The sequence below is a fragment of the Antedon mediterranea genome, chromosome 7, assembly GCF_964355755.1.
Source record: "Antedon mediterranea chromosome 7, ecAntMedi1.1, whole genome shotgun sequence".
Lineage (NCBI taxonomy): Eukaryota > Metazoa > Echinodermata > Crinoidea > Comatulida > Antedonidae > Antedon > Antedon mediterranea.
This window is the reverse complement of record NC_092676.1, coordinates 1,144,788-1,170,033: the sequence shown is the minus strand read 5'-3', so window position 1 is coordinate 1,170,033 and position 25,246 is coordinate 1,144,788. Positions and strand designations below refer to the sequence as shown.

At 35.8% G+C, this 25,246-nt stretch overlaps 2 protein-coding genes across 2 annotated transcripts; one reads left to right on the top strand and one right to left on the bottom strand.

Moving 5' to 3' along the window:
• Positions 1 to 1,966: 1,966 nt before the first annotated feature.
• On the top strand, positions 1,967 to 7,948 carry LOC140054193 (coiled-coil domain-containing protein 174-like). The gene is made up of 10 exons (XM_072099095.1): positions 1,967 to 2,187; positions 2,559 to 2,657; positions 2,910 to 3,010; positions 3,169 to 3,230; positions 3,432 to 3,567; positions 3,945 to 4,046; positions 4,150 to 4,292; positions 5,910 to 6,004; positions 7,137 to 7,416; positions 7,780 to 7,948. Exons 1-10 carry the CDS (start codon positions 2,149 to 2,151, stop codon positions 7,878 to 7,880), a joined length of 1,158 nt encoding a protein of 385 aa, XP_071955196.1. The 5' UTR covers positions 1,967 to 2,148; the 3' UTR covers positions 7,881 to 7,948.
• A 639-nt stretch (positions 7,949 to 8,587) lies between these two features.
• LOC140054077 (autophagy protein 5-like) lies at positions 8,588 to 14,162 on the bottom strand. Its single transcript, XM_072098912.1, has 8 exons — positions 14,015 to 14,162; positions 13,421 to 13,546; positions 12,874 to 13,001; positions 12,448 to 12,526; positions 11,902 to 12,064; positions 11,204 to 11,295; positions 10,421 to 10,532; positions 8,588 to 9,762 (listed from the first exon to the last, which is right to left on the bottom strand). Exons 2-8 carry the CDS (start codon positions 13,529 to 13,531, stop codon positions 9,632 to 9,634), a joined length of 816 nt encoding a protein of 271 aa, XP_071955013.1. The 5' UTR covers positions 13,532 to 13,546; positions 14,015 to 14,162; the 3' UTR covers positions 8,588 to 9,631.
• Positions 14,163 to 25,246: the final 11,084 nt, after the last annotated feature.

Sequence of the window (25,246 nt, the reverse complement as noted above, 5' to 3'; positions counted from 1 at the left end):
GTAATTGAGTTACACTCAAATTTAAAAGATGAGGGCTGAGTAAACGGAACCAGTGGTCGCACTCTAACTTATACTGGACGACTAAGGACGTACCTTAGTATAATGCCACAATGTGACTCCCAGGAACAATCCGCCGTTTTCTCACAAATACAGTTTCAAATTTTACTATATTTTAAAAATCGTAAATGAGTTACACTCAAATTTTAAAGATGAGGGCTGAGTAAACGGGACCAGTGGTCCCACTCTAACTTATACTGCACAACTAAGGGGGTACCCTAGTATAATCCCACCAAGTGGCTTTCAGGAACAATCCGCCATTTTCTCACAAATACAGTATCAAATTTCACTATATTTTAAAATATTAATCGTAAATGAGTTACACTCAAATTTTAAAGATAAGGGCTGAGTAAACGGGAACAGTGGTCCCACTCTAACTTAAACTGGACAACTAAGGAGGTACCCTAGTATAATCCCACCAAGTGACTCTCGGGAACAATCCGCCATTTTCTCACAAATACAGTATCAAATTTCACTATATTTTAAAATATTAATCGTAATTGAGTTACACTCAAACGTTAAAGATGAGGGCTGGGTAAACGGGACCAGTGGTCCCACTCTAACTTCTACTGGATAACTAAGGACGTACCCTAGTATAATCCCACCAAGTGACTCCAAGGAACAATCCGCCATTTTCTCACAAATACAGTATCAATTTTCACTATATTTTAACTTTTTTTACCGTAATTGAGTTACACTCAAATTTAAAAGATGAGGGCTGAGTAAACGGAACCAGTGGTCGCACTCTAACTTATACTGGACGACTAAGGACGTACCTTAGTATAATGCCACCATGTGACTCCCAGGAACAATCCGCCGTTTTCTCACAAAAATACAGTATCTAATTTCACTATATTTTTAAAATCGTAAATGAGTTACACTTAAATTTAAAAGATGAGGGCTGAGTAAACGGGACCAGTGGTCCCACTCTAACTTATACTGGACGACTAAGGAGGCACCCTAGTATAATCCCACCAAGTGACTCTCAGGAACAATCCGCCGTTTTCTCACAAATACAGTATCAAATTTCACTATATTTTAAAGTCGTAAATGAGTTACACTCAAATGTTAAAGATGAGGGCTGAGTAAACGGAACCAGTGGTCCCACTCTAACTTATACTGGACAACTAAGGAGGTACCCTAGTATAATCCCACCAAGTGACTCCCAGGAACAATCCGCCATTTTCTCACAAATACAGTATCAAATTTCACTATATTTTTTTAATCGTAAATGAGTTACACTCAAATTTAAAAGATGAGGGCTGTGTAAAAACGGTACCAGTGGTCCCACTCTAACTTATAGTGTACGACTAAGGAGGTACCCTAGTATAATCCCACCAAGTGACTCCCAGGAACAATCCGCCATTTTCTCACCAATACAGTTTCAAATTTAACTATATTTTAAAAATTGTAATTGAGTTACACTCAAATTTTAAAGATGAGGGCTTAGTAAACGGGACCAGTGGTCGCACTCTAACTTATACTGGACGACTAAGGGGGTACCCTAGTATAATCCCACCAAGTGACTCCCAGGAACAATCCGCCATTTTCTCACAAATACAGTTTCAAATATAACTATATTTTAAAAATTGTAATTGAGTTACACTCAAATTTTAAAGATGAGGGCTGAGTAAACGGCACCATTGGTCCCATTCTAACTTATACTGGACGACTAAGGGGGTACCCTAGTATAATCCCACCTAGTGAATCCCAGGAACAATCCGCCGTTTTTCTCACAAATATTTAATTCCTAATACCATAAAAGCCATAAGTAACAATGAAAATGTAAAGAATGCACAAACGGCGTTTCATAGTTATTGTTGGCTGGAAAAAATAAAAGTGGGCTGGCTTATTGTTGGCTGGCTTATTGTTGGCTAGCTTGACACAAGCCACACTTGCGTTGTATTGTTTTGTTATTCTAATAAGCAACTTAAATTGAGGGCAGCAGACAAATTGTCCAAACTTAACGCGTTTTGTTTCACAAAACGCGACCGACATGCAGCTAGCAGCACACAAAACACAACACACAAAATCAAAACAAAATCTTGAAAGTAACGATAGGCCTAATTCTATAAAGAAAACATTCAAACTATGAGCTTTAAAAGAAATATAAATGTCAACGCCTCGTCGGTAAGTCATCTATTGTATTTTAGATTATTAATGAAATATTAAAATTGCTACTATTTATATTTACACAAAAATAAATAGGCTAGGCCCAGCACAGCAGCAGCAGTGTAGAATCATCGGAATACTCCCTGTCGTAAAGTTCCGTTGAATCAATAATGCCCTAATTTCTGGTCGATTCGACCCTTTGAGCTTGCGCATGAGCATGTAGGCCTAGTTTTTGTTATTATAAATTACAATAAATTAGCATCCACAAATGTAGGGATATTATTACAGTGTAATTATTAAAAAACCTACTTCTTATTACAGGATGCTAAAATAGACTCTATTACTACTACTACTTCTATAAGTCTTTTACTATTTTGTTTTCTTTGCAGCTTGTAGGTTTGAAAGCAGAGTTATTTAAAAAACAGCAGGAATTTCAAAAGGAACGTCTTGAGAATTCTGGTGTTAAAAAAGCAACGCCTATTGCAAAGGTTTGTATTTAAAAAGTAATTTTTAGTCAGACCATGGAGGTATAAATACCATCAGACTTATTAGAATATATAATTTATATATTTTAGCGACTACAGTTGTAAATTAGTAGGTTCAGACAAGCAAAGTCAATTTCTCATCATACAAAATAAACAGGAAAAAGATATTTAGATTAAAAGAAGTAGACATAATTATTAAATTTTGACAATTTTTATTTATTTAAACACATTTTTTTTCATTTCCAATATTTAAAGAAACCTAGCATATGGAATAAGAAAAATGCAGGAGTTGCACAACGTGCAACGAAAGATCAAGAAAAAGCGTCAGAAGAAAGGAAAGATCTTGATAAATCTAGGTAAATTAAGAATAACTTCTGGACATTAAACTTCTTGTACTTGTTTATTTATTTATTTATTTGACCAACAAACATGTAAAATATATAGAGGAGAATTGGTCAGGTACTGCTAAAGTAAATTCGATTACTATGTGCAGTTTTATTTTCTATTTTTTCAGAGTCTCACTTGAAGCAAAAACTAAATTGTATGATGAGATGACCAAAGGAAACCACATACCAGGTATTCTTTAGTTCATTTGACCACCATCAGGAGTATAAATCATATTAATACATTTTCTATTGGTAGTAGAGGTGAATATAAAAAAATGGCTACTAAGTATTGTTTGATAATTTTTAAAAAACTATTTACATATATTTAATATTTAAACTTTCCAAAGTTTTTTTAGTTAGTTCATTCTTACAATAAATGCTTATCTTTCAGATGAGGATGGGAGTGGTCGATTTCTAGTTGATTTTGAACAGAAAGCTCTCAGTAAAATAAAGCAGCAGTCACATTATTCAGAAGATGTTATAAGTAATGATAATATTCCTGATCCAGCTGGACCAGAAGAAGAATGGTAAGTGAAAGTGTCTGTCATTTGAGGTCTGACATGCTTGTCTACCAATTCCTGTGTTCTAGGTTCAAATCCTGTGTCATTCACAGTACTAAGGCGCTTCTCAATAAAGACTTAGAGAACGTTGAGAACGTATCCCAGTGTCCTAGGTTCAAAGCCTATCTTAGTCACAGTACTAAGGTGCTTCTCAATAAAGAAAGTATGGGTTTGTTTACCATTCTGCCAAGTCCATCTTGTGTGTGTGAAATTTATATTGTTCATACAATGTAAAAGCCTACTAATATGGTGGTAGTGTGAAACTAATGTAAATACACAAGGTGTGGAGGAAATTAAATGATAATATACATGTTAGATGAATAAATAAATTTGTTTTATTTTAGGGTTGACTATGTTGATTCTTTAGGTCGTTCTCGACGATGCATGAGAAAAGATCTTCCTGAGCTGATGGCAATGGACAAGGAGCTTGTAGGACCTCAAACAGAGTAAGTAAATACAGTATATAGCAAGTAGTAGTAGGCATTCTTAAAATCATTATACAAACAACAATGTCAGAAGTTGTTTTTTATTTTTAATCTTCTTTTGTAGGCCAAATGAGGATGATGAGAACCCTGATTTGATGTCATCTGATATGTATCGAGAGATGCTACGTAAGAAATGGGAGAAAGAGGAGGAGGAGGCGCTAAACAGACCCTCTGGACCAGTTCACTATCAAAATGTCAGATATGATGGTATGCATTCAATCTATTGTTAATTTTATATTTTCTTGCTGGGTATGTCAACTTTTTTTTACTTCAAAATTGATGAATGTGAGGTTTTTTTTTAAATTAGGTACAGTATCTTCTTTCGTAGACCAAATTGTTTTGTATTTTATTTCATGTGTTCTTCCCAAGTTTGTCATAAAGTCCCTATTGTCGTCTTCATTAAAGTATGTAATAAATAATCAATACAATTCTTTCTATGATAATCAATAATCAATACAATTTCTTTCTATGATAATCAATAATCAATACAATTTCTTTCTATGATAATCAATAATCAATACAATTTCTTTCTATGATAATCAATACAATTTTTTCTATGATAATCAATACAATTTTTTCTATGATAATCAATAATCAGTACAATTTCTTTATATGATAATCAATAATCAATACAATTTCTTTCTATGATAATCAATACAATTTTTTCTATGATAATCAATATAATTTTTTCTATGATAATCAATAATCAATACAATTCTTTCTATGGGCCCGTTTCTGCTGCCAACCCAAAATATACCGTATAAATATACCGTATAAATATACCGTATATATACCGTATATGAAATTCGTGCACCGTTTCCGCTGCACATACTTCGTGGGTGGGTTGTAAAAAAGTTGGCTTTCATTACCCAAAATGCATTTCGTGAGACGGAAGTATGGATTGACCTCGTGTAGTGAGGTTTTTACCTACCGGTGGTACATGCTGACAAAAACAAAACAATGATGGTTTCTCAAAACGTCGTAGCATTGCTTTCTATTTTAAATCTAATGAGCAGAAGTGGCAACGAATTTACACCGCACATACAAGCACAATCTAGAAATGTCACTATAAATAAACTCTGTTATTCAAATTGAGTTTATATTATGCTATATTATCCTATATTGCCGTTTTAATTTCCATTTTCTATTATACAGTATTTTACCATGATTTTACATCACGTTGTTGTCGTGTAAGAACATTCGATTTATTGTAATTAAAATCTCGGTATCTCTTCTGTTGCCATGCAGTCTCCCCCCAACCTTCGCTTCCCCCAACAATTAAATTGCAAAAATAGTGATTTGTTCGGTCCACAGTGACATTTTGATCTGTTGCTTGCTTTTACACGTGTGTTTCAACTTTCAATGCAGCAGAAAAACCAAAACAAACGCGTCGCGCTCTGTTAGTTTTTGACCTCGTGTCATGAGTCGGGTCACATTTACGGTATATTTTGAGTGCAGCAGAAACGGGGAACGAAATATACGGTATATTTTGGAATATACCGTATAATATCCACAAACGATGGGGATATTTATGCAGTATATATACCGCAAATATATACGGTATATTTTTTATGAGACCCATTTCTGCTGCCAAAAAATATACCGTATATAAAATATACCGTATATATATGGTATATTTTTGGCAGCAGAAACGGGGCCTATGATAAATCAATAATCAATACAATTTCTTTCTATGATAATCAATAATCAATACAATTTCTTTCTATGTTAAATCAATAATCAATACATTTTCAGTCTTTGATAATCAATAATCAATACAATTTCATTCTATGATGATCAATAATCCAATTATTAATTCTTTAGAGGTCCGAGATATGGGTGTTGGATATTTCAAATTTTCAAAAGAAGAATTACATAGGACAAAACAAATGGAAGCATTGGAAACGCTTAGAGATGAGGTAGGGTTTTACTTTGTATGTATAAAGAGATGAAGCTATGGAACGCCAAAGAAACGCTTAGAGATGAGGTAGGGTTTTACTTTTGTATGTATAAAGAGATGAAGCTATGGAACGCCAAAAAAACGCTTAGAGATGAGGTAGGGGTTACTTTTGTATGTATGAAGGGATGAAGCTATGGAACGCCAAAGAAACGCTTAGAGATGAGGTAGGGTTTTACTTTTGTATGTATAAAGAGATGAAGCTATGGAACGCCAAAGAAACGCTTAGAGATGAGGTAGGGGTTACTTTTGTATGTATAAGAGATGAAGCTATGGAACGCCAAGTAGAGAGATGAGGTAGGGTTTTACTTTTGTATGTATGAAGGGATGAAGCTATGGAACGCCAAGTAGAGAGATGAGGTAGGGTTTTACTTTTGTATGTATAAAGGGATGAAGCTATGGAACGCCAAGTAGAGAGATGAGGTAGGGTTTTACTTTTGTATGTATGAAGGGATGAAGCTATGGAACGCCAAAGAAACCCTTAGAGATGAGGTAGGGTTTACTTTTGTATGTATAAAGAGATGAAGCTATGGAACGCCAAAGAAACGCTTAGAGATGAGGTAGGGGTTTACTTTTGTATGTATAAAGAGATGAAGCTATGGAACGCCAAAGAAATGCTTAGAGATGAGGTAGGGGTTACTTTTGTATGTATAAAGGGATGAAGCTATGAAACGCCAAAGAAACCCTTAGAGATGAGGTAGGGGTTACTTTTGTATGTATAAAGGGATGAAGCTATGGAACGCCAAAGAAACCCTTAGAGATGAGGTAGGGGTTACTTTTGTATGTATAAAGGGATGAAGCTATGGAACGCCAAAGAAACGCTTAGAGATGAGGTAGGGGTTACTTTTGTATGTATAAAGGGATGAAGCTATGGAACGCCAAAGAAACCCTTAGAGATGAGGTAGGGGTTACTTTTGTATGTATAAAGGGATGAAGCTATGGAACGCCAAAGAAAACAAAAAAGTAAAAATTACTTGAAAACATCATTGCCTTAATAATCCAGCAAGGCAATTAAAAATGTAATAACTTTCTCTCGTCACCAAGCCCTTATATTAACAATTTTCTAAGCAATTTCTTCTACATTATGTTAATAGACAATTGACCAAAGAGCTCGTCGAGAAAGATTGAGAGAAAAACGCAAAGCTGCTATTAATGCTCGTTTAGAAAAAGTAAAACAAAGAAAGCGATTGAAAGGGGAATTAGTAGAAGATGATAAAGAAGAAGTTAAGACAGAAGATGAAACAAAAGTAGAAGAAGCAGTTTTAGAGACCGCTTTACCAACGACGTCATTCAGAGAAAGACCGACATTGACGTCATCATTTGGACAGCGACCAGCAACACAGACAAAAATAAGGGAATGGGATTTGGATAAAGGTTTGTATTTTATAAAAACTCATATATTCAATGATCTTAAAAATAATTAAATTTACCCGTTATAAGTCTTAATTTAATAATCTTCACAATAGAAGTTTGAATGTATTCATTTGGGTATTTGTAAAATTCACACAAAATTTATTAGAATTGTACATTTTATTACTGTAGTGCATATTTGAAATGGTAGGTTTAATATAGTCCAGCATCTTTGCTAGGTCTACACTATCAAACTAGTGTGATGTGCCCAAATATGGTAGTGACATGACATCATCATGTCCATATATGGCCACATCACATTTTTTTGTCACATAAAGTTTGATAGTGTAGACAGAGCTTTACACAATATTTTTATTTCTTTGTCAGATCCATCTGAATTTGTCAAGAATAAATGGAAGACAGACAGAAGCAAGGAACGTGATCCACTATTTGCGCCACCATCAATCTACCAATGTCATAAATCATAAAGAAACATTTTCCGTACAACTTTAGGGAGAGATTTTGCGAACTATATTTAATAAAAGAGATTATTAATACACACTTACAATTTGTAAAAGAGTAATTTGTTTGCCTTCCTTGTTTGATTTTATAATAATAATACAAATTTATAACGCAACAATTCCAGCAGTAAGTGATCAAAGGCGCGGTGTATGAGAGAACTCAATCTGATGAAAAAGATGAGTTTTCAAGGCAGATTTAAAGGCGATAGTAGACGAACATGATCTAATAGAGGCGGGTAGGTAATTCCATAAGCAAGAGGCAGCAGAAGTGAAGGTGCTTAAGCCATATGTTTTAGTGTTAGTCGGAATGGAAAGGAGATTTTTTGAAGGCGACGGGCACGTGTACCGTAATTTATTTTCTGTCAGCACTGTTGACCGTGCATCTAATTTCTAGTTTTCTATCGACATGGTCGATTGTGTACTTAGTTCTCTGTGCGACCTAGTTCATGATTGGCCATTCCAATAGCCTCCACTCTAAGTATTGACTATCGCAGCGATGGAAAACTGTCAAATACATGCCTGACTGACCATGTCAACAGCGCCATCCTTTTGTGTTTGTCTAAGCACTGCCTCAGCAGAAAATTGTATGCCAACATCCCTAAAAGTCAACAGCTCATTTTTAACAATGAAACAGCACATCACAATTGTTGTGAAAGTTATTTTATTTTACCATCATTTTAGTTTTATTTACAAGTTTACAGAACTTTAAATCATGTTTACAGTTATCCATTATTATTGTTTCATGGGAAGAAATATAATACTAATTTGTTGAAAAAATAACATTTAAATTATATATGAATAGACATAGTAATAACTGTATATCTGGAAAAACCCCATTGACAGAACTTGCTCTTTCCTGGCACAATGAATATAAAAGTATAACGTGAAATTTAATAGTGTTATTAAATAAGTGGAAGATTTACATCAACATTGTAACAATGTACCTATTATTGCACATATAATTATATATTTGATCACTTAATACATACTAGATTACTATCTCAGTCTATTAGACTAAATACCTACAGTTGTTTACTGTAGATAAGTATACTTAGGTATGTCGGCCATTTTGTATTGTGCTGTATAAACCAGAGAAATAGGGACAGAAATTATTCGCGTAAAATCCCACAGTAGGTTTTTATTTGACAACATTAGTGTATTACCAAATGAATTGCACAACCATTTGCTATAACTTACCTCAATTTCAGAATCTCTATTTTAACATGAATAGTTAAATAATAAAGCTTTGTCTACACTATTAAACTAGTTTGACAAAATAAGTGTGATGTGCACAAATATGGTAGTGATATGCCCACATATGGTAGTGATACGACATCATTGTGTCCATATATGGCTTTTTTTGTCGCATTAAGTTTGATAGTGTAGACAGAGCTTCATAGCCTATGGCGCATCAGTATCCTGGGCAGCCCAAATTTAGAAAACAATAACACAAAGAATAGGATCAGTTCAGCACCACTTCATTTAACCAGTTTTAGGCTATGCTTCCCCACCCCTATTTCTAAATCCTGGATCCACCACTGACCACCTTACGATTCGCCCCTTACCTTTAGTTTACTAAGAACCTTATTCCATTTTAAATTTATTAGGTAATAATTGTTTTAGACACCCAATTTAACACCTGGTTGTATCTACATTTTATTCAATTTTTAATCATATAATTTCAGAGTGATAACACCAAGGTAAAAATACAGTACTTTTTAAGTTCTATTAACGACACAAATATGTAAGAAGTTATCAGGATGACTGAGGTGTTCACTAAGCCACTGGATTGGGGTGTCAAATGGAGGCTCTGTACCTTGAACCAATACTTTCACAGCCTCAACAGATTCTGAGGATAAGAAAGTAAGTAAAGTCAGTACTAAAACTAAAAATGCTAATGATTTTATCCAAGTGTAGGCTCTGTACCTTGAACCAATACTTTCACAGCCTCAACAGATTCTGAGGGTAGAAAAATCTATCATTTATTAAGTTAAAAAATGCTAATTATTATATTTATTGGAAACCACTGTGTCAAATAGAGGCTGTGTACCTTGCTTAATTAAGTCATATCAAAGGGCAGATAAAACCCTTTAGTAATAGGAAGTTATCTGCCCTCCTCCATTCTGTGGTTTATAGTGTTTTGTAATCTTATGTCTTAAGCTCTGTTTACACTATCAAACAAGTTTGACAAAAAAAGTGCGAGTGCCCAAATATTGTAGTGATATGCCCAAATATGATAGTAATATGACATCATCGTGTCCATGGGCACATAACATTTTTTTGTCACATAAAGTTTGATAGTGGAGACAGAGCTTTACCTTTTGGATGAAACAAATACTGTATACAGTATTATTATTATTATCAAAGCTTTAACACATTCTGTATCAATAAATTATAAATTACAACATTGCTAATGATTTTCTTTACTGTAACAGGATCATGTGATCACAACCTTCTGTTGAAATCATGTGTTATCGCTGTTACATAACAACTGTCTTAACGCTTACCTCGATCAGGAAAAGTATCAGGTAGGAATTCTTTTAATAGATGTCCTAGAGTAAGAGGTTCACCTTCTTCCGAGTATGGCTTAAACAATCTTTGTAAATACATCTTATCCGGCTACGGAAAGAAAAAAGTTCATAGTTCATTTTATTTGTCAAAAAAGAAATTCATGTTAACAAACAATTGCTCAAAATTAGTAGAAGGTTAGTAACACAGAAAAAGACAATAATATTTGAAAAAATACAACGGAGCTACAATATTTTACAACATTTGATAAAATGAGTGATGTAAAGTGGGATGGGAGAAAAATGGATCAGGTCAAAGGTGAATACTACTAAAATGAAGATGTTTTGTAACAGAAGATGTAAAGCTCTGTCTACACTATCAAACTTTATTTAGAGGGCCAATTCGAGTCAGCTGTACTGCTGTAGTAGTAGAGCTACATTTGTAAAATAAAGTTGAATAAATAAAATTATGTGACAAAAAAGATGTGATAAGCATATATATGGACATGATGATGTCATATCACTACCATATTTGGGCATATCACTACCATATTTGGGCACATCACACTTTTTTGTCACATAAGGTTTGATAGTGTAGATAGAGCTTTAGATAAAATGAGTGATGTAAGTAGGAGGGAAAAAATGGATCGAGTCGAAGTTGACTATTAAAATGAAGCATATCACCACCATATTTGGGCACATCACACTTTTTTTGTCAAACTAGTTTGATAGTGTAGATAGAGCTTAATAATAAACAGTTGATTAATTGAATTGTGTACTTACCTCATATATTTTAAAAGGTACATATCTAAAAGGTTCTTCATTTTGATGCTCCATAAGTTTTCGATTTGTTGTCCAAAACTGATCAAATTTGTCTGGTAAAATAGAGTTGCACAGAACTTTTATTTTACTAGAAACCACAACAAATGAAATAGTGCAATAATATCTCTCTATAATTATGTATATTATATGTATTTCAGTAGAGGTTGCTGTGATGTATTTCAGTACTTTGCCTGTGATATATGTATTTCAGTACTTTGCCTGTGATATATGTATTTCAGTACTTTGCCTGTGATATATGTATTTCAGTACTTTGCCTGTGATATATGTATTTCAGTAATTTGCCTGTGATATATGTATTTCAGTACTTTGCCTGTGATATATGTATTTCAGTACTTTGCCTGTGATATATGTATTTCAGTACTTTGCCTGTGATATATGTATTTCAGTACTTTGCCTGTGATATATGTATTTCAGTACTTTGCCTGTGATATATGTATTTCAGTACTTTGCCTGTGATATATGTATTTCAGTACTTTGCCTGTGATATATGTATTTCAGTAATTTGCCTGTGATATATGTATTTCAGTACTTTTCCTGTGATATATGTATTTCAGTACTTTGCCTGTGATATATGTATTTCAGTACTTTGCCTGTGATATATCTATTTCAGTAGAGGTTCCTGTGACTAAATTGATTACCGTTTTGAAGTCCACTCCATAGTTGTTTGTGGTCTCTTCTTTGCATGTTGTTGATCACTATACCTCTATGTTTAAGAACATCAGCTTCTTTGACACAAGACATGTAATGGGCCTCTATCACCTCCTTATCACGACAGTGAAGGATTTCTTGCTCTGGGTAGCTCTATACACAATACAAGATATAAACATAGTATACATTAATGAATACACAAGTAATGGGCCTCTATCACTTCCTTATCACGACAGTGAAGTATTTCATATTCTGGGTAGCTCTATACAAAAATGAATACAAGATGAAAACAAACAATGTATAAGCACACAAATTCTTACTGCACCTTTATACTTTCAATTAGTACAATTTCTAATGTTACACTTACTTCACACAACAACATTACAACATAATATGTGTGTTTATTCAAATAAAGGTGGTTTAGTCATACTTATTTTGCCAATCATTGAAAAATGTTTTTTCAATATTGGTGTTGATCTCGGGTCTAAAATGTAATCAGTGTTTTTAACAGTATCAAGTACTTATACTGACATTACCTTAAAATGGACAGTTAGCTTCCATGGTAGGGTTCCACTAGATGCTAGTAAGTCATATAATACACCTACTGGGTAATGCCTGCAAATATAAAGAAAATCACAAGAAACAAATTGAGATAATACTGTATCACTTATCAGATGGAATATACACATAAATATTACTACAGTACATACAGTAAGGGGTAGAATTTTATGTTCAGAGAGTGGTACATTTGTTGTATGAGATTTAAATGATTAAGTTTAATACCATCATTTACGTCAAAAGCAGAAGTCTGTTTATTTTTTCAGAGTACACCCTAAGGTCCAACTATGACGGCGTCATACAATGCAACATATTGTTGTATGACACTGTTTGAGTTGGGCCAGTAGTAAATGTCTGGTTTAACTAAGAGAGAGGTTTTGGTTGTCAATTAAGTACGTTCTTACCATTTAAGTGGCTGGCCCTCAAAATCAAACCATATTTCATCAGTGTCTACAGATTCTCTATATTTCTTGAAATGTCTCTGAACTTTTTCTGTAACTAACGTAAGGTAACTGAGCCTAGGCAACAGAAGCTGCAAGAAAATGTGGTATTCAATTCATTAAAAAATAACCTTTGGGGTATTCAGGGATTGTGGGTATTCAGGGATTGTGGGTATTCAGGGATTGTGGGTATTCAGGGATTGTGTGTATTCACAGGGAAAAATTTCATTTTAAAATTTTGTTTAGCAATTATTGCTAATCAAAATGATTTTTTAGTCGAGAAACATAGTTTTGTATTGTCTTTTTTGCTACACAATTTTAGAAATGTGTAGCAATAAGGTTGTTTTGTATAGCTTTTTCCTATGCTAAACTGTCGAAATTATTCCCTGATTCAGGGATTGTGTGTGTATTTCTTCTCTTTCAGTTTAATAACATCGTACACTGCACTTTTTATGTAAAAAGAAAAAAAAAAGATTCTTTGTTTTTTGTAGTGTAGATTATTTGAACTTACAAAATATGGATCTGGTGTTTCTACTGAGGTAACTTCGTCAGGTGAAAGGTCAAAACATGCTGGAATTCTTCCTTCCCAAACTTCTCTTAGAACTTCCCTGTCATCTGCCATTATATAACTGTAACACTGAGAAACATAAACAAAAGAACACATCATCATATACTATAAACACAGATACAGAGAGAGTACAGTCAGTTAGTGGTACATCATATCATTAAAAAAGAATCAAACAAGGATATTATTTTTAATACACCGCCACCCAGTATAAATAAAGGGAATACATAATAAATTAGTATCCTATAGACTAATCTAACTAACCTTTAACTCTAACCAAACTAATGAAACATTGGTTTACTTTTTGTATTCATCAAACCTTATATAAAAAAATTATAAAGCTAGGCCTACATAATGGGATTACCGGGACGTGCAATCAAGCAAATATTACGGGACAGTTTAGTTCAGTGCATGCACAGTGAGTGGCATTTAATACGGCCTAGAATCCATACATAGCCCAGATTCTACAACAATCATCCTGGCTACAGTATTGCATTAACTTAATTAGTAATAAAGGTAACAGTAACAGCATATATTTACCAATCAAATTTAAAGAGGGTGCAAAAATAATCTTGCGCAGCCTGCAGAAGTTTCCGCGAAAAATGGCGGAACATGAACAGTGTGTAATAACTTTTGCGAAAATGTAGTAACCAATCAAACCATGGAATCATGAATATGAATACGTGCTCAAACGCCACCAAGAGGCTGCTCAGCTCGCTTGCTTTAAAGAAAAGATTATCCTTCGACGATCAGGTAGTAGAGAAGGAATTCACTTTATTTTTGGGGTAAATACATACATTTTGGTTTTTGAAAGTTATAGATTAGAAGCAAACCTCAATATTACCTGTTATGTACATTAATATATACACGTTTATTTTAATAGAATTCAATCAAGTAGTAGTAGCAGGCGTAACCTTTGTCGATTTTGCCAGATCAGGCCCTGCCAGAGTTTATTTATAAAACCAGGAAAAACCAGTTTTACAGGCGTTAGGAGGCCTGGGAGTGAATTTGTGCAGGTGCTCTGCTGTAACATGTATATGCTGTACATTTGGCTTGTGTCAAGCTAGCCAACAATAAGCCAGCCAACAATAAGCCAGCCCACTTTTATTTTTTCCAGCCAACAATAACTATGAAACGCCGTTTGTGCATTCTTTACATTTTCATTGTTACTTATGGCTTTTATGGTATTAGGAATTAAATATTTGTGAGAAAAACGGCGGATTGTTCCTGGGATTCACTTGGTGGGATTATACTAGGGTACCCCCTTAGTCGTCCAGTATAAGTTAGAGTGGGACCACTGGTCCCGTTTACTCAGCCCTCATCACTAAAATTTGAGTGTAACTCAATTACGATTTTTAAAATATAGTTAAATTTGAAACTGTATTTGTGAGAAAATGGCGGATTGTTCCTGGGAGTCACTTGGTGGGATTATACTAGGGTACCCCCTTAGTCGTCCAGTATAAGTTAGAGTGCGACCACTGGTCCTGTTTACTCAGCCCTCATCTTAAAAATTTGAGTGTAACTCAATTACAATTTTTAAAATATAGTTAAATTTGAAACTGTATTCGTGAGAAAATGGCGGATTGTTCCTGGGAGTCACTTGGTGGGATTATACTAGGGTACCTCCTTAGTCGTACAGTATAAGTTAGAGTGGGACCACTGGTACCGTTTACTCAGCCCTCACCTTTTAAATTTGAGTGTAACTCATTTACGATTTAAAAAATATAGTGAAATTTGATACTGTATTTATGAGAAAATGGCGGATTGTTCCTGGGAGTCACTTGGTGGGATTATACAAGGGTACCTCCTTAGTTGTCCAGTATAAGTTAGAGTGGGACCACTGGTCCCGTTTACTCAGCCCTCATCTTTAAAATTTGAGTGTAACTCATTTACGATTTTTAAAATATAGTGAAATTTGATACTGTATTTGTGAGAAAACAGCGGATTGTTCCTGAGAGTCACTTGGTAGGATTATACTAGGGTACCCCCTTAGTCGTCCAGTATAAGTTAGAGTGGGACCACTGGTCCCGTTTACTCAGCCCTCATCTTTTAAATTTGAGTGTAACTCATTTACGATTTTTAAAATATAGTGAAATTTGAAACTGTATTTGTGAGAAAACGGCGGATTGTTCCATAGAGTCACTTGGTGGGATTATACTAGGGTGCATCCTTAGTCGTCGAGTATAAGTTAGAGTGGGACCACTGGTCCCGTTTACTCAGCCCTCATCTTTTAAATTTGAGTGTAACTCATTTACGATTTTAAAAATATAGTGAAATTAGATACTGTATTTGTGAGAAAACGGCGGATTGTTCCTGGGAGTCACATGGTGGGATTATACTAAGGTACGTCCTTAGTCGTCCAGTATAAGTTAGAGTGCGACCACTGGTTCCGTTTACTCAGTCCTCATCTTTTAAATTTGAGTGTAACTCAATTACGGTAAAAAAAATTTAAAATATAGTGAAAATTGATACTGTATTTGTGAGAAAATGGCGGATTGTTCCTGGGAGTCACTTGGTGGGATTATACTAGGGTACCCCCTTAGTCGTCCAGTATAAGTTAGAGTGCGACCACTGGTCCTGTTTACTCAGCCCTCATCTTAAAAATTTGAGTGTAACTCAATTACAATTTTTAAAATATAGTTAAATTTGAAACTGTATTCGTGAGAAAATAGCGGATTGTTCCTGGGAGTCACTTGGTGGGATTATACTAGGGTACCTCCTTAGTCGTCCAGTATAAGTTAGAGTGGGACCACTGGTACCGTTTACTCAGCCCTCACCTTTTAAATTTGAGTGTAACTCATTTACGATTTAAAAAATATAGTGAAATTTGATACTGTATTTATGAGAAAATGGCGGATTGTTCCTGGGAGTCACTTGGTGGGATTATACTAGGGTACCTCCTTAGTTGTCCAGTATAAGTTAGAGTGGGACCACTGGTCCCGTTTACTCAGCCCTCATCTTTAAAATTTGAGTGTAACTCATTTACGATTTTTAAAATATAGTGAAATTTGATACTGTATTTGTGAGAAAACAGCGGATTGTTCCTGAGAGTCACTTGGTAGGATTATACTAGGGTACCCCCTTAGTCGTCCAGTATAAGTTAGAGTGGGACCACTGGTCCCGTTTACTCAGCCCTCATCTTTTAAATTTGAGTGTAACTCATTTACGATTTTTAAAATATAGTGAAATTTGAAACTGTATTTGTGAGAAAACGGCGGATTGTTCCATAGAGTCACTTGGTGGGATTATACTAGGGTGCATCCTTAGTCGTCGAGTATAAGTTAGAGTGGGACCACTGGTCCCGTTTACTCAGCCCTCATCTTTTAAATTTGAGTGTAACTCATTTACGATTTTAAAAATATAGTGAAATTAGATACTGTATTTGTGAGAAAACGGCGGATTGTTCCTGGGAGTCACATGGTGGGATTATACTAAGGTACGTCCTTAGTCGTCCAGTATAAGTTAGAGTGCGACCACTGGTTCCGTTTACTCAGTCCTCATCTTTTAAATTTGAGTGTAACTCAATTACGGTAAAAAAAATTTAAAATATAGTGAAAATTGATACTGTATTTGTGAGAAAATGGCGGATTGTTCCTGGGAGTCACTTGGTGGGATTATACTAGGGTACCTCCTTAGTTGTCCAGTAGAAGTTAGAGTGGGACCACTGGTCCCGTTTACTCAGCCTTCATCTTTTAAATATGAATGTAACTCATTTACGATTTAAAAAATATAGTGAAATTAGATACTGTATTTGTGAGAAAACGGCGGATTGTTCCTGGGAGTCACATGGTGGGATTATACTAAGGTACGTCCTTAGCCGTCAAGTATAAGTTAGAGTGCGACCATTGGTTCCGTTTACTCAGCCCTCATCTTTTAAATTTGAGTGTAACTCAATTACGGTAAAAAAATTTTAAAATATAGTGAAAATTGATACTGTATTTGTGAGAAAATGGCGGATTGTTCCTGGGAGTCACTTGGTGGGATTATACTAGGGTACCTCCTTAGTTGTCCAGTAGAAGTTAGAGTGGGACCACTGGTCCCGTTTACTCAGCCCTCATCTTTTAAATATGAATGTAACTCATTTACGATTTAAAAAATATAGTGAAATTTGATACTGTATTTGTGAGAAAATGGCGGATTGTTCATGGGAGTCACTTGGTGGGATTATACTAGGGTACCTCCTTAGTTGTCCAGTATAAGTTAGAGTGGGACCACTGGTCCCGTTTACTCAGCCCTCATCTTTAAAATTTGAGTGTAACTCATTTACGATTTTTAAAATATAGTGAAATTTGATACTGTATTTGTGAGAAAACGGCGGATTGTTCCTGAGAGTCACTTGGTGGGATTATACTAGGGTACCCCCTTAGTCGTCCAGTATAAGTTAGAGTGGGACCACTGGTCCCGTTTACTCAGCCCTCATCTTTTAAATTTGAGTGTAACTCATTTACGATTTTTAAAATATAGTGAAATTTGATACTGTATTTGTGAGAAAACGGCGGATTGTTCCTGAGAGTCACTTGGTGGGATTATACTAGGGTGCATCCTTAGTCGTCCAGTATAAGTTAGAGTGGGACCACTTGTCCTGTTTACTCAGCCCTCATCTTTTAAATTTGAGTGTAACTCATTTACGATTTTAAAAATATAGTGAAATTAGATACTGTATTTGTGAGAAAACGGCCGATTGTTCCTGGGAGTCACATGGTGGGATTATACTAAGGTACGTCCTTAGTCGTCCAGTATAAGTTAGAGTGCGACCACTGGTTCCATTTACTCAGCCCTCATCTTTTAAATTTGAGTGTAACTCAATTACGGTAAAAAAATTTAAAATATAGTGAAAATTGATACTGTATTTGTGAGAAAATGGCGGATTGTTCCTAGGAGTCACTTGGTGGGATTATACTAGGGTACCTCCTTAGTTGTCCAGTAGAAGTTAGAGTGGGACCACTGGTCCCGTTTACTCAGCCCTCATCTTTTAAATATGAATGTAACTCATTTACGATTTAAAAAATATAGTGAAATTTGATACTGTATTTGTGAGAAAATGGCGGATTGTTCCTGGGAGTCACATGGTGGGATTATACTAAGGTACGTCCTTAGTCGTCCAGTATAAGTTAGAGTGCGACCACTGGTTCCGTTTACTCAGTCCTCATCTTTTAAATTTGAGTGTAACTCAATTACGGTAAAAAAATTTTAAAATATAGTGAAAATTGATACTGTATTTGTGAGAAAATGGCGGATTGTTCCTGGGAGTCACTTGGTGGGATTATACTAGGGTACCTCCTTAGTTGTCCAGTAGAAGTTAGAGTGGGACCACTGGTCCCGTTTACTCAGCCTTCATCTTTTAAATATGAATGTAACTCATTTACGATTTAAAAAATATAGTGAAATTAGATACTGTATTTGTGAGAAAACGGCGGATTGTTCCTGGGAGTCACATGGTGAGATTATACTAAGGTACGTCCTTAGCCGTCCAGTATAAGTTAGAGTGCGACCACTGGTTCCGTTTACTCAGCCCTCATCTTTTAAATTTGAGTGTAACTCAATTACGGTAAAAAAATTTTAAAATATAGTGAAAATTGACACTGTATTTGTGAGAAAATGGCGGATTGTTCCTGGGAGTCACTTGGTGGGATTATACTAGGGTACCTCCTTAGTTGTCCAGTAGAAGTTAGAGTGGGACCACTGGTCCCGTTTACTCAGCCCTCATCTTTTAAATATGAATGTAACTCATTTACGATTTAAAAAATATAGTGAAATTTGATACTGTATTTGTGAGAAAATGGCGGATTGTTCATGGGAGTCACTTGGTGGGATTATACTAGGGTGCATCCTTAGTCGTCGAGTATAAGTTAGAGTGGGACCACTGGTCCCGTTTACTCAGCCCTCATCTTTTAAATTTGAGTGTAACTCATTTACGATTTTAAAAATATAGTGAAATTAGATACTGTATTTGTGAGAAAACGGCGGATTGTTCCTGGGAGTCACATGGTGGGATTATACTAAGGTACGTCCTTAGTCGTCCAGTATAAGTTAGAGTGCGACCACTGGTTCCGTTTACTCAGTCCTCATCTTTTAAATTTGAGTGTAACTCAATTACGGTAAAAAAATTTTAAAATATAGTGAAAATTGATACTGTATTTGTGAGAAAATGGCGGATTGTTCCTGGGAGTCACTTGGTGGGATTATACTAGGGTACCTCCTTAGTTGTCCAGTAGAAGTTAGAGTGGGACCACTGGTCCCGTTTACTCAGCCTTCATCTTTTAAATATGAATGTAACTCATTTACGATTTAAAAAATATAGTGAAATTAGATACTGTATTTGTGAGAAAACGGCGGATTGTTCCTGGGAGTCACATGGTGGGATTATACTAAGGTACGTCCTTAGCCGTCCAGTATAAGTTAGAGTGCGACCACTGGTTCCGTTTACTCAGCCCTCATCTTTTAAATTTGAGTGTAACTCAATTACGGTAAAAAAAATTTAAAATATAGTGAAAATTGATACTGTATTTGTGAGAAAATGGCGGATTGTTCCTGGGAGTCACTTGGTGGGATTATACTAGGGTACCTCCTTAGTTGTCCAGTAGAAGTTAGAGTGGGACCACTGGTCCCGTTTACTCAGCCCTCATCTTTTAAATATGAATGTAACTCATTTACGATTTAAAAAATATAGTGAAATTTGATACTGTATTTGTGAGAAAATGGCGGATTGTTCATGGGAGTCACTTGGTGGGATTATACTAGGGTACCTCTTTAGTTGTCCAGTATAAGTTAGAGTGGGACCACTGGTCCCGTTTACTCAGCCCTCATCTTTAAAATTTGAGTGTAACTCATTTACGATTTTTAAAATATAGTGAAATTTGATACTGTATTTGTGAGAAAACGGCGGATTGTTCCTGAGAGTCACTTGGTGGGATTATACTAGGGTACCCCCTTAGTCGTCCAGTATAAGTTAGAGTGGGACCACTGGTCCCGTTTACTCAGCCCTCATCTTTTAAATTTGAGTGTAACTCATTTACGATTTTTAAAATATAGTGAAATTTGATACTGTATTTGTGAGAAAACGGCGGATTGTTCCTGAGAGTCACTTGGTGGGATTATACTAGGGTGCATCCTTAGTCGTCCAGTATAAGTTAGAGTGGGACCACTTGTCTTGTTTACTCAGCCCTCATCTTTTAAATTTGAGTGTAACTCATTTACGATTTTAAAAATATAGTGAAATTAGATACTGTATTTGTGAGAAAACGGCGGATTGTTCCTGGGAGTCACATGGTGGGATTATACTAAGGTACGTCCTTAGTCGTCCAGTATAAGTTAGAGTGCGACCACTGGTTCCATTTACTCAGCCCTCATCTTTTAAATTTGAGTGTAACTCAATTACGGTAAAAAAATTTAAAATATAGTGAAAATTGATACTGTATTTGTGAGAAAATGGCGGATTGTTCCTAGGAGTCACTTGGTGGGATTATACTAGGGTACCTCCTTAGTTCTCCAGTAGAAGTTAGAGTTGGACCACTGGTCCCGTTTACTCAGCCCTCATCTTTAACGTTTGAGTGTAACTCAATTACGATTAATATTTTAAAATATAGTGAAATTTGATACTGTATTTGTGAGAAAATGGCGGATTGTTCCCGAGAGTCACTTGGTGGGATTATAATAGCGTACCTCCTTAGTTGTCCAGTTTAAGTTAGAGTGGGACCACTGGTCCCGTTTACTCAGCCCTTATCTTTAAAATTTGAGTGTAACTCAATTACGATTAATATTTTAAAGATGAGGGCTGAGTAAACGGGACCAGTGGTCCCACTCTAACTCATACAGGATGACTAAAGAGGTACTCTAGTATAATCCCACCAAGTGACTCTCAGGAACAATACGCCGTTTTCTCACAAATACAGTATCAAATTTCACTATATTTTAAAAATCGTAAATGAGTTACACTCAAATTTTAAAGATGAGGGCTGAGTAAACGGGACCAGTGGTCCCACTCTAACTTATACTGGACGACTAAGGGTGTACCCTAGTATAATCCCACCAAGTGACTCTCAGGAACAATCCGCCGTTTTCTCACAAATACAGTTTCAAATTTCACTATATTTTAAAAATCGTAAATGAGTTACACTCAAATTTTAAAGATGAGGGCTGAGTAAACGGGACCAGTGGTCCCACTCTAACTTATACTGGACAACTAAGAGGGTACCTTAGTATAATCCCACCAAGTGACTCCCAGGAACAATCCGCCATTTTCTCACAAATACAGTATCAAATTTCACTATATTTTAAAAATTTTATCGTAATTGAGTTACACTCAAATTTAAAAGATGAGGGCTGAGTAAACGGGACCAGTGGTCGCACTCTAACTTATACTGGACGACTAAGGACGTACCTTAGTATAACCCCACCATGTGACTCCGAGGAACAATCCGCCGTTTTCTTACAAATACAGTATCAAAGTTCACTATATTTTTAAAATCGTAAATGAGTTACACTCAAATTTAAAAGATGAGGACTTAGTAAACGGGACCAGTGGTCCCACTCTAACTTATACTGGACGACTAGGGAGGCACCGTAGTATAATCCCACCAAGTGACTCTCAGGAACAATCCGCCGTTTTCTCACAAATACAGTATCAAATTTCACTATATTTTAAAATATTAATCGTAATTGAGTTACACTCAAACGTTAAAGATGAGGGCTGAGTAAACCGGACCAGTGGTCCCACTCTAACTGATACTGGACGACTAAGGGGGTAACCTAGTATAATCCCACTAAGTGACTCCCAGGAACAATCCGCCATTTTCTCACAAATACAGTATCAAATTTCACTATATTTTAAAATATTAATCGTAATTGAGTTACACTCAAACGTTAAAGATGAGGGCTGAGTAAACGGGACCAGTGGTCCCACTCTAACTTATACTGGATAACTGAGGAGGTACCCTAGTATAATCCCACCAAGTGACTCCCAGGAACAATCCGCCATTTTCTCATAAATACAGTATCAATTTTCACTATATTTTAAAAATGTTATCGTAATTGAGTTACACTCAAATTAAAAGATGAGGGCTGAGTAAACGGGACCAGTGGTCGCACTCTAACTTATACTGGACGACTAAGGACGTACCCTAGTAGAACCCCACCATGTGACTCCGAGGAACAATCCGCCGTTTTCTCACAAATACAGTATCAAATTTCACTATATTTTGAAATATTAATCGTAATTGAGTTACACTCAAACGTTAAAGATGAGGGCTGAGTAAACGGGACCAGTGGTCCCACTCTAACTTCTACTGGACAACTAAGGAGGTACCCTAGTATAATCCCACAAAGTGACTCCCAGGAACAATCCGCCATTTTCTCACAAATACAGTATCAATTTTCACTATATTTTAAAATTTTTTATCGTAATTGAGTTACACTCAAATTTAAAAGATGAGGGCTGAGTAAACGAAACCAGTGGTCGCACTCTAACTTATACTGGACAACTAAGGACGTACCTTAGTATAATCCCACCATGTGACTCCCAGGAACAATCCGCCGTTTTCTCACAAATACAGTATCTAATTTCACTATATTTTTAAAATCGTAATTGAGTTACACTCAAATGTTAAAGATGAGGGCTGAGTAAACGGGACCAGTAGTCCCACTCTAACTTATACTGGACAACTAAGGAGGTACCCTAGTATAATCCCACCAAGTGACTCTCAGGAACAATCCGCCGTTTTCTCACAAATACAGTTTCACATTTCACTATATTTTAAAGATCATAAATGAGTTAAACTCAAATTTTAAAGATGAGGGCTGAGTAAACGGGACCAGTGGTCCTACTCTAATTTATACTGGACAACTAAGGAGGTACCCTAGTATAATCCCACCAAGTGACTCCCAGGAACAATCCGCCATTTTCTCACAAATACAGTATCAAATTTCACTATATTTTTTTAATCGTAAATGAGTTACACTCAAATTTAAAAGATGAGGGCTGAGTAAACAGTACCAGTGGTCCCACTCTAACTTATACTGTACGACTAAGGAGGTACCCTAGTATAATCCCACCAAGTGACTCTTAGGAACAATCCGCCGTTTTCTCACAAATACAGTTTCAAATTTCACTATATTTTAAAAATCGTAAATGAGTTACACTCAAATTTTAAAGATGAGGGCTGAGTAAACGGGACTAGTGGTCCCACTCTAACTTATACTGGACGACTAAGGGGGTACCCTAGTATAATCCCACCAAGTGACTCCCAGGAACAATCCGCCATTTTTCACAAATACAGTATCAAATTTCACTATATTTTAAAAATCGTAAATGAGTTACACTCAAATTTTAAAGATGAGGGCTGAGTAAACCGGACCAGTGGTCCCACTCTAACTTATACTGGACGACTAAGGGGGTAACCTAGTATAATCCCACCAAGTGACTCCCAGGAACAATCCGCCATTTTTACACAAATACAGTATCAAATTTCACTATATTTTAAAATATTAATCGTAATTGAGTTACACTCAAATGTTAAAGAAGAGGGCTGAGTAAACGGGACCAGTGGTCCCACTCTAACTTATACAGGATGACTAAAGAGGTACTCTAGTATAATCCCACCAAGTGACTCTCAGGAACAATACGCCGTTTTCTCACAAATACAGTATCAAATTTCACTATATTTTAAAAATCGTAAATGAGTTACACTCAAATTTTAAAGATGAGGGCTGAGTAAACGGGACCAGTGGTCCCACTCTAACTTATACTGGACGACTAAGGGTGTACCCTAGTATAATCCCACCAAGTGACTCTCAGGAACAATCCGCCGTTTTCTCACAAATACAGTTTCAAATTTCACTATATTTTAAAAATCGTAAATGAGTTACACTCAAATTTGAAAGATGAGGGCTGAGTAAACGGGACCAGTAGTCCCACTCTAACTTATACTGGACAACTAAGAGGGTACCCTAGTATAATCCCACCAAGTGACTCCCAGGAACAATCCGCCATTTTCTCACAAATACAGTATCAAATTTCACTATATTTTAAAAATTTTATCGTAATTGAGTTACACTCAAATTTAAAAGATGAGGGCTGAGTAAACGGGACCAGTGGTCTCACTCTAACTTATACTGGACGACTAAGGACGTACCTTAGTATAACCCCACCATGTGACTCCGAGGAACAATCCGCCGTTTTCTTACAAATACAGTATCTAATTTCACTATATTTTTAAAATCGTAAATGAGTTACACTCAAATTTAAAAAATGAGGGCTTAGTAAACGGGACCAGTGGTCCCACTCTAACTTATACTGGACGACTAGGGAGGCACCGTAGTATAATCCCACCAAGTGACTCTCAGGAACAATCCGCTGTTTTCTCACAAATACAGTATCAAATTTCACTATATTTTAAAATATTAATCGTAATTGAGTTACACTCAAACGTTAAAGATGAGGGCTGAGTAAACCGGACCAGTGGTCCCACTCTAACTGATACTGGACGACTAAGGGGGTAACCTAGTATAATCCCACTAAGTGACTCCCAGGAACAATCCGCCATTTTCTCACAAATACAGTATCAAATTTCACTATATTTTAAAATATTAATCGTAATTGAGTTACACTCAAACGTTAAAGATGAGGGCTGAGTAAACGGGACCAGTGGTCCCACTCTAACTTATACTGGACAACTGAGGAGGTACCCTAGTATAATCCCACCAAGTGACTCCCAGGAACAATCCGCCATTTTCTCACAAATACAGTATCAATTTTCACTATATTTATAAAATTTT

Excerpts from the sequence above, each read along its gene's own strand:
- LOC140054193 (XM_072099095.1), top strand. The coding sequence starts at position 2,149 with ATGAGCTTTAAAAGAAATATAAATGTCAACGCCTCGTCG. Across the intron at positions 4,047-4,149 it reads CTTGTAGGACCTCAAACAGA|GCCAAATGAGGATGATGAGA; the intron begins GTAAGTAAATAC and ends CTTCTTTTGTAG. Across the intron at positions 6,005-7,136 it reads TGGAAACGCTTAGAGATGAG|ACAATTGACCAAAGAGCTCG; the intron begins GTAGGGTTTTAC and ends TTATGTTAATAG.
- LOC140054077 (XM_072098912.1), bottom strand. The coding sequence starts at position 13,531 with ATGGCAGATGACAGGGAAGTTCTAAGAGAAGTTTGGGAAGGAAGAATT. Across the intron at positions 12,527-12,873 it reads GAGGGCCAGCCACTTAAATG|GCATTACCCAGTAGGTGTAT; the intron begins GTAAGAACGTAC and ends TTATATTTGCAG. Across the intron at positions 12,065-12,447 it reads AGCTAACTGTCCATTTTAAG|AGCTACCCAGAGCAAGAAAT; the intron begins GTAATGTCAGTA and ends TATTGTGTATAG.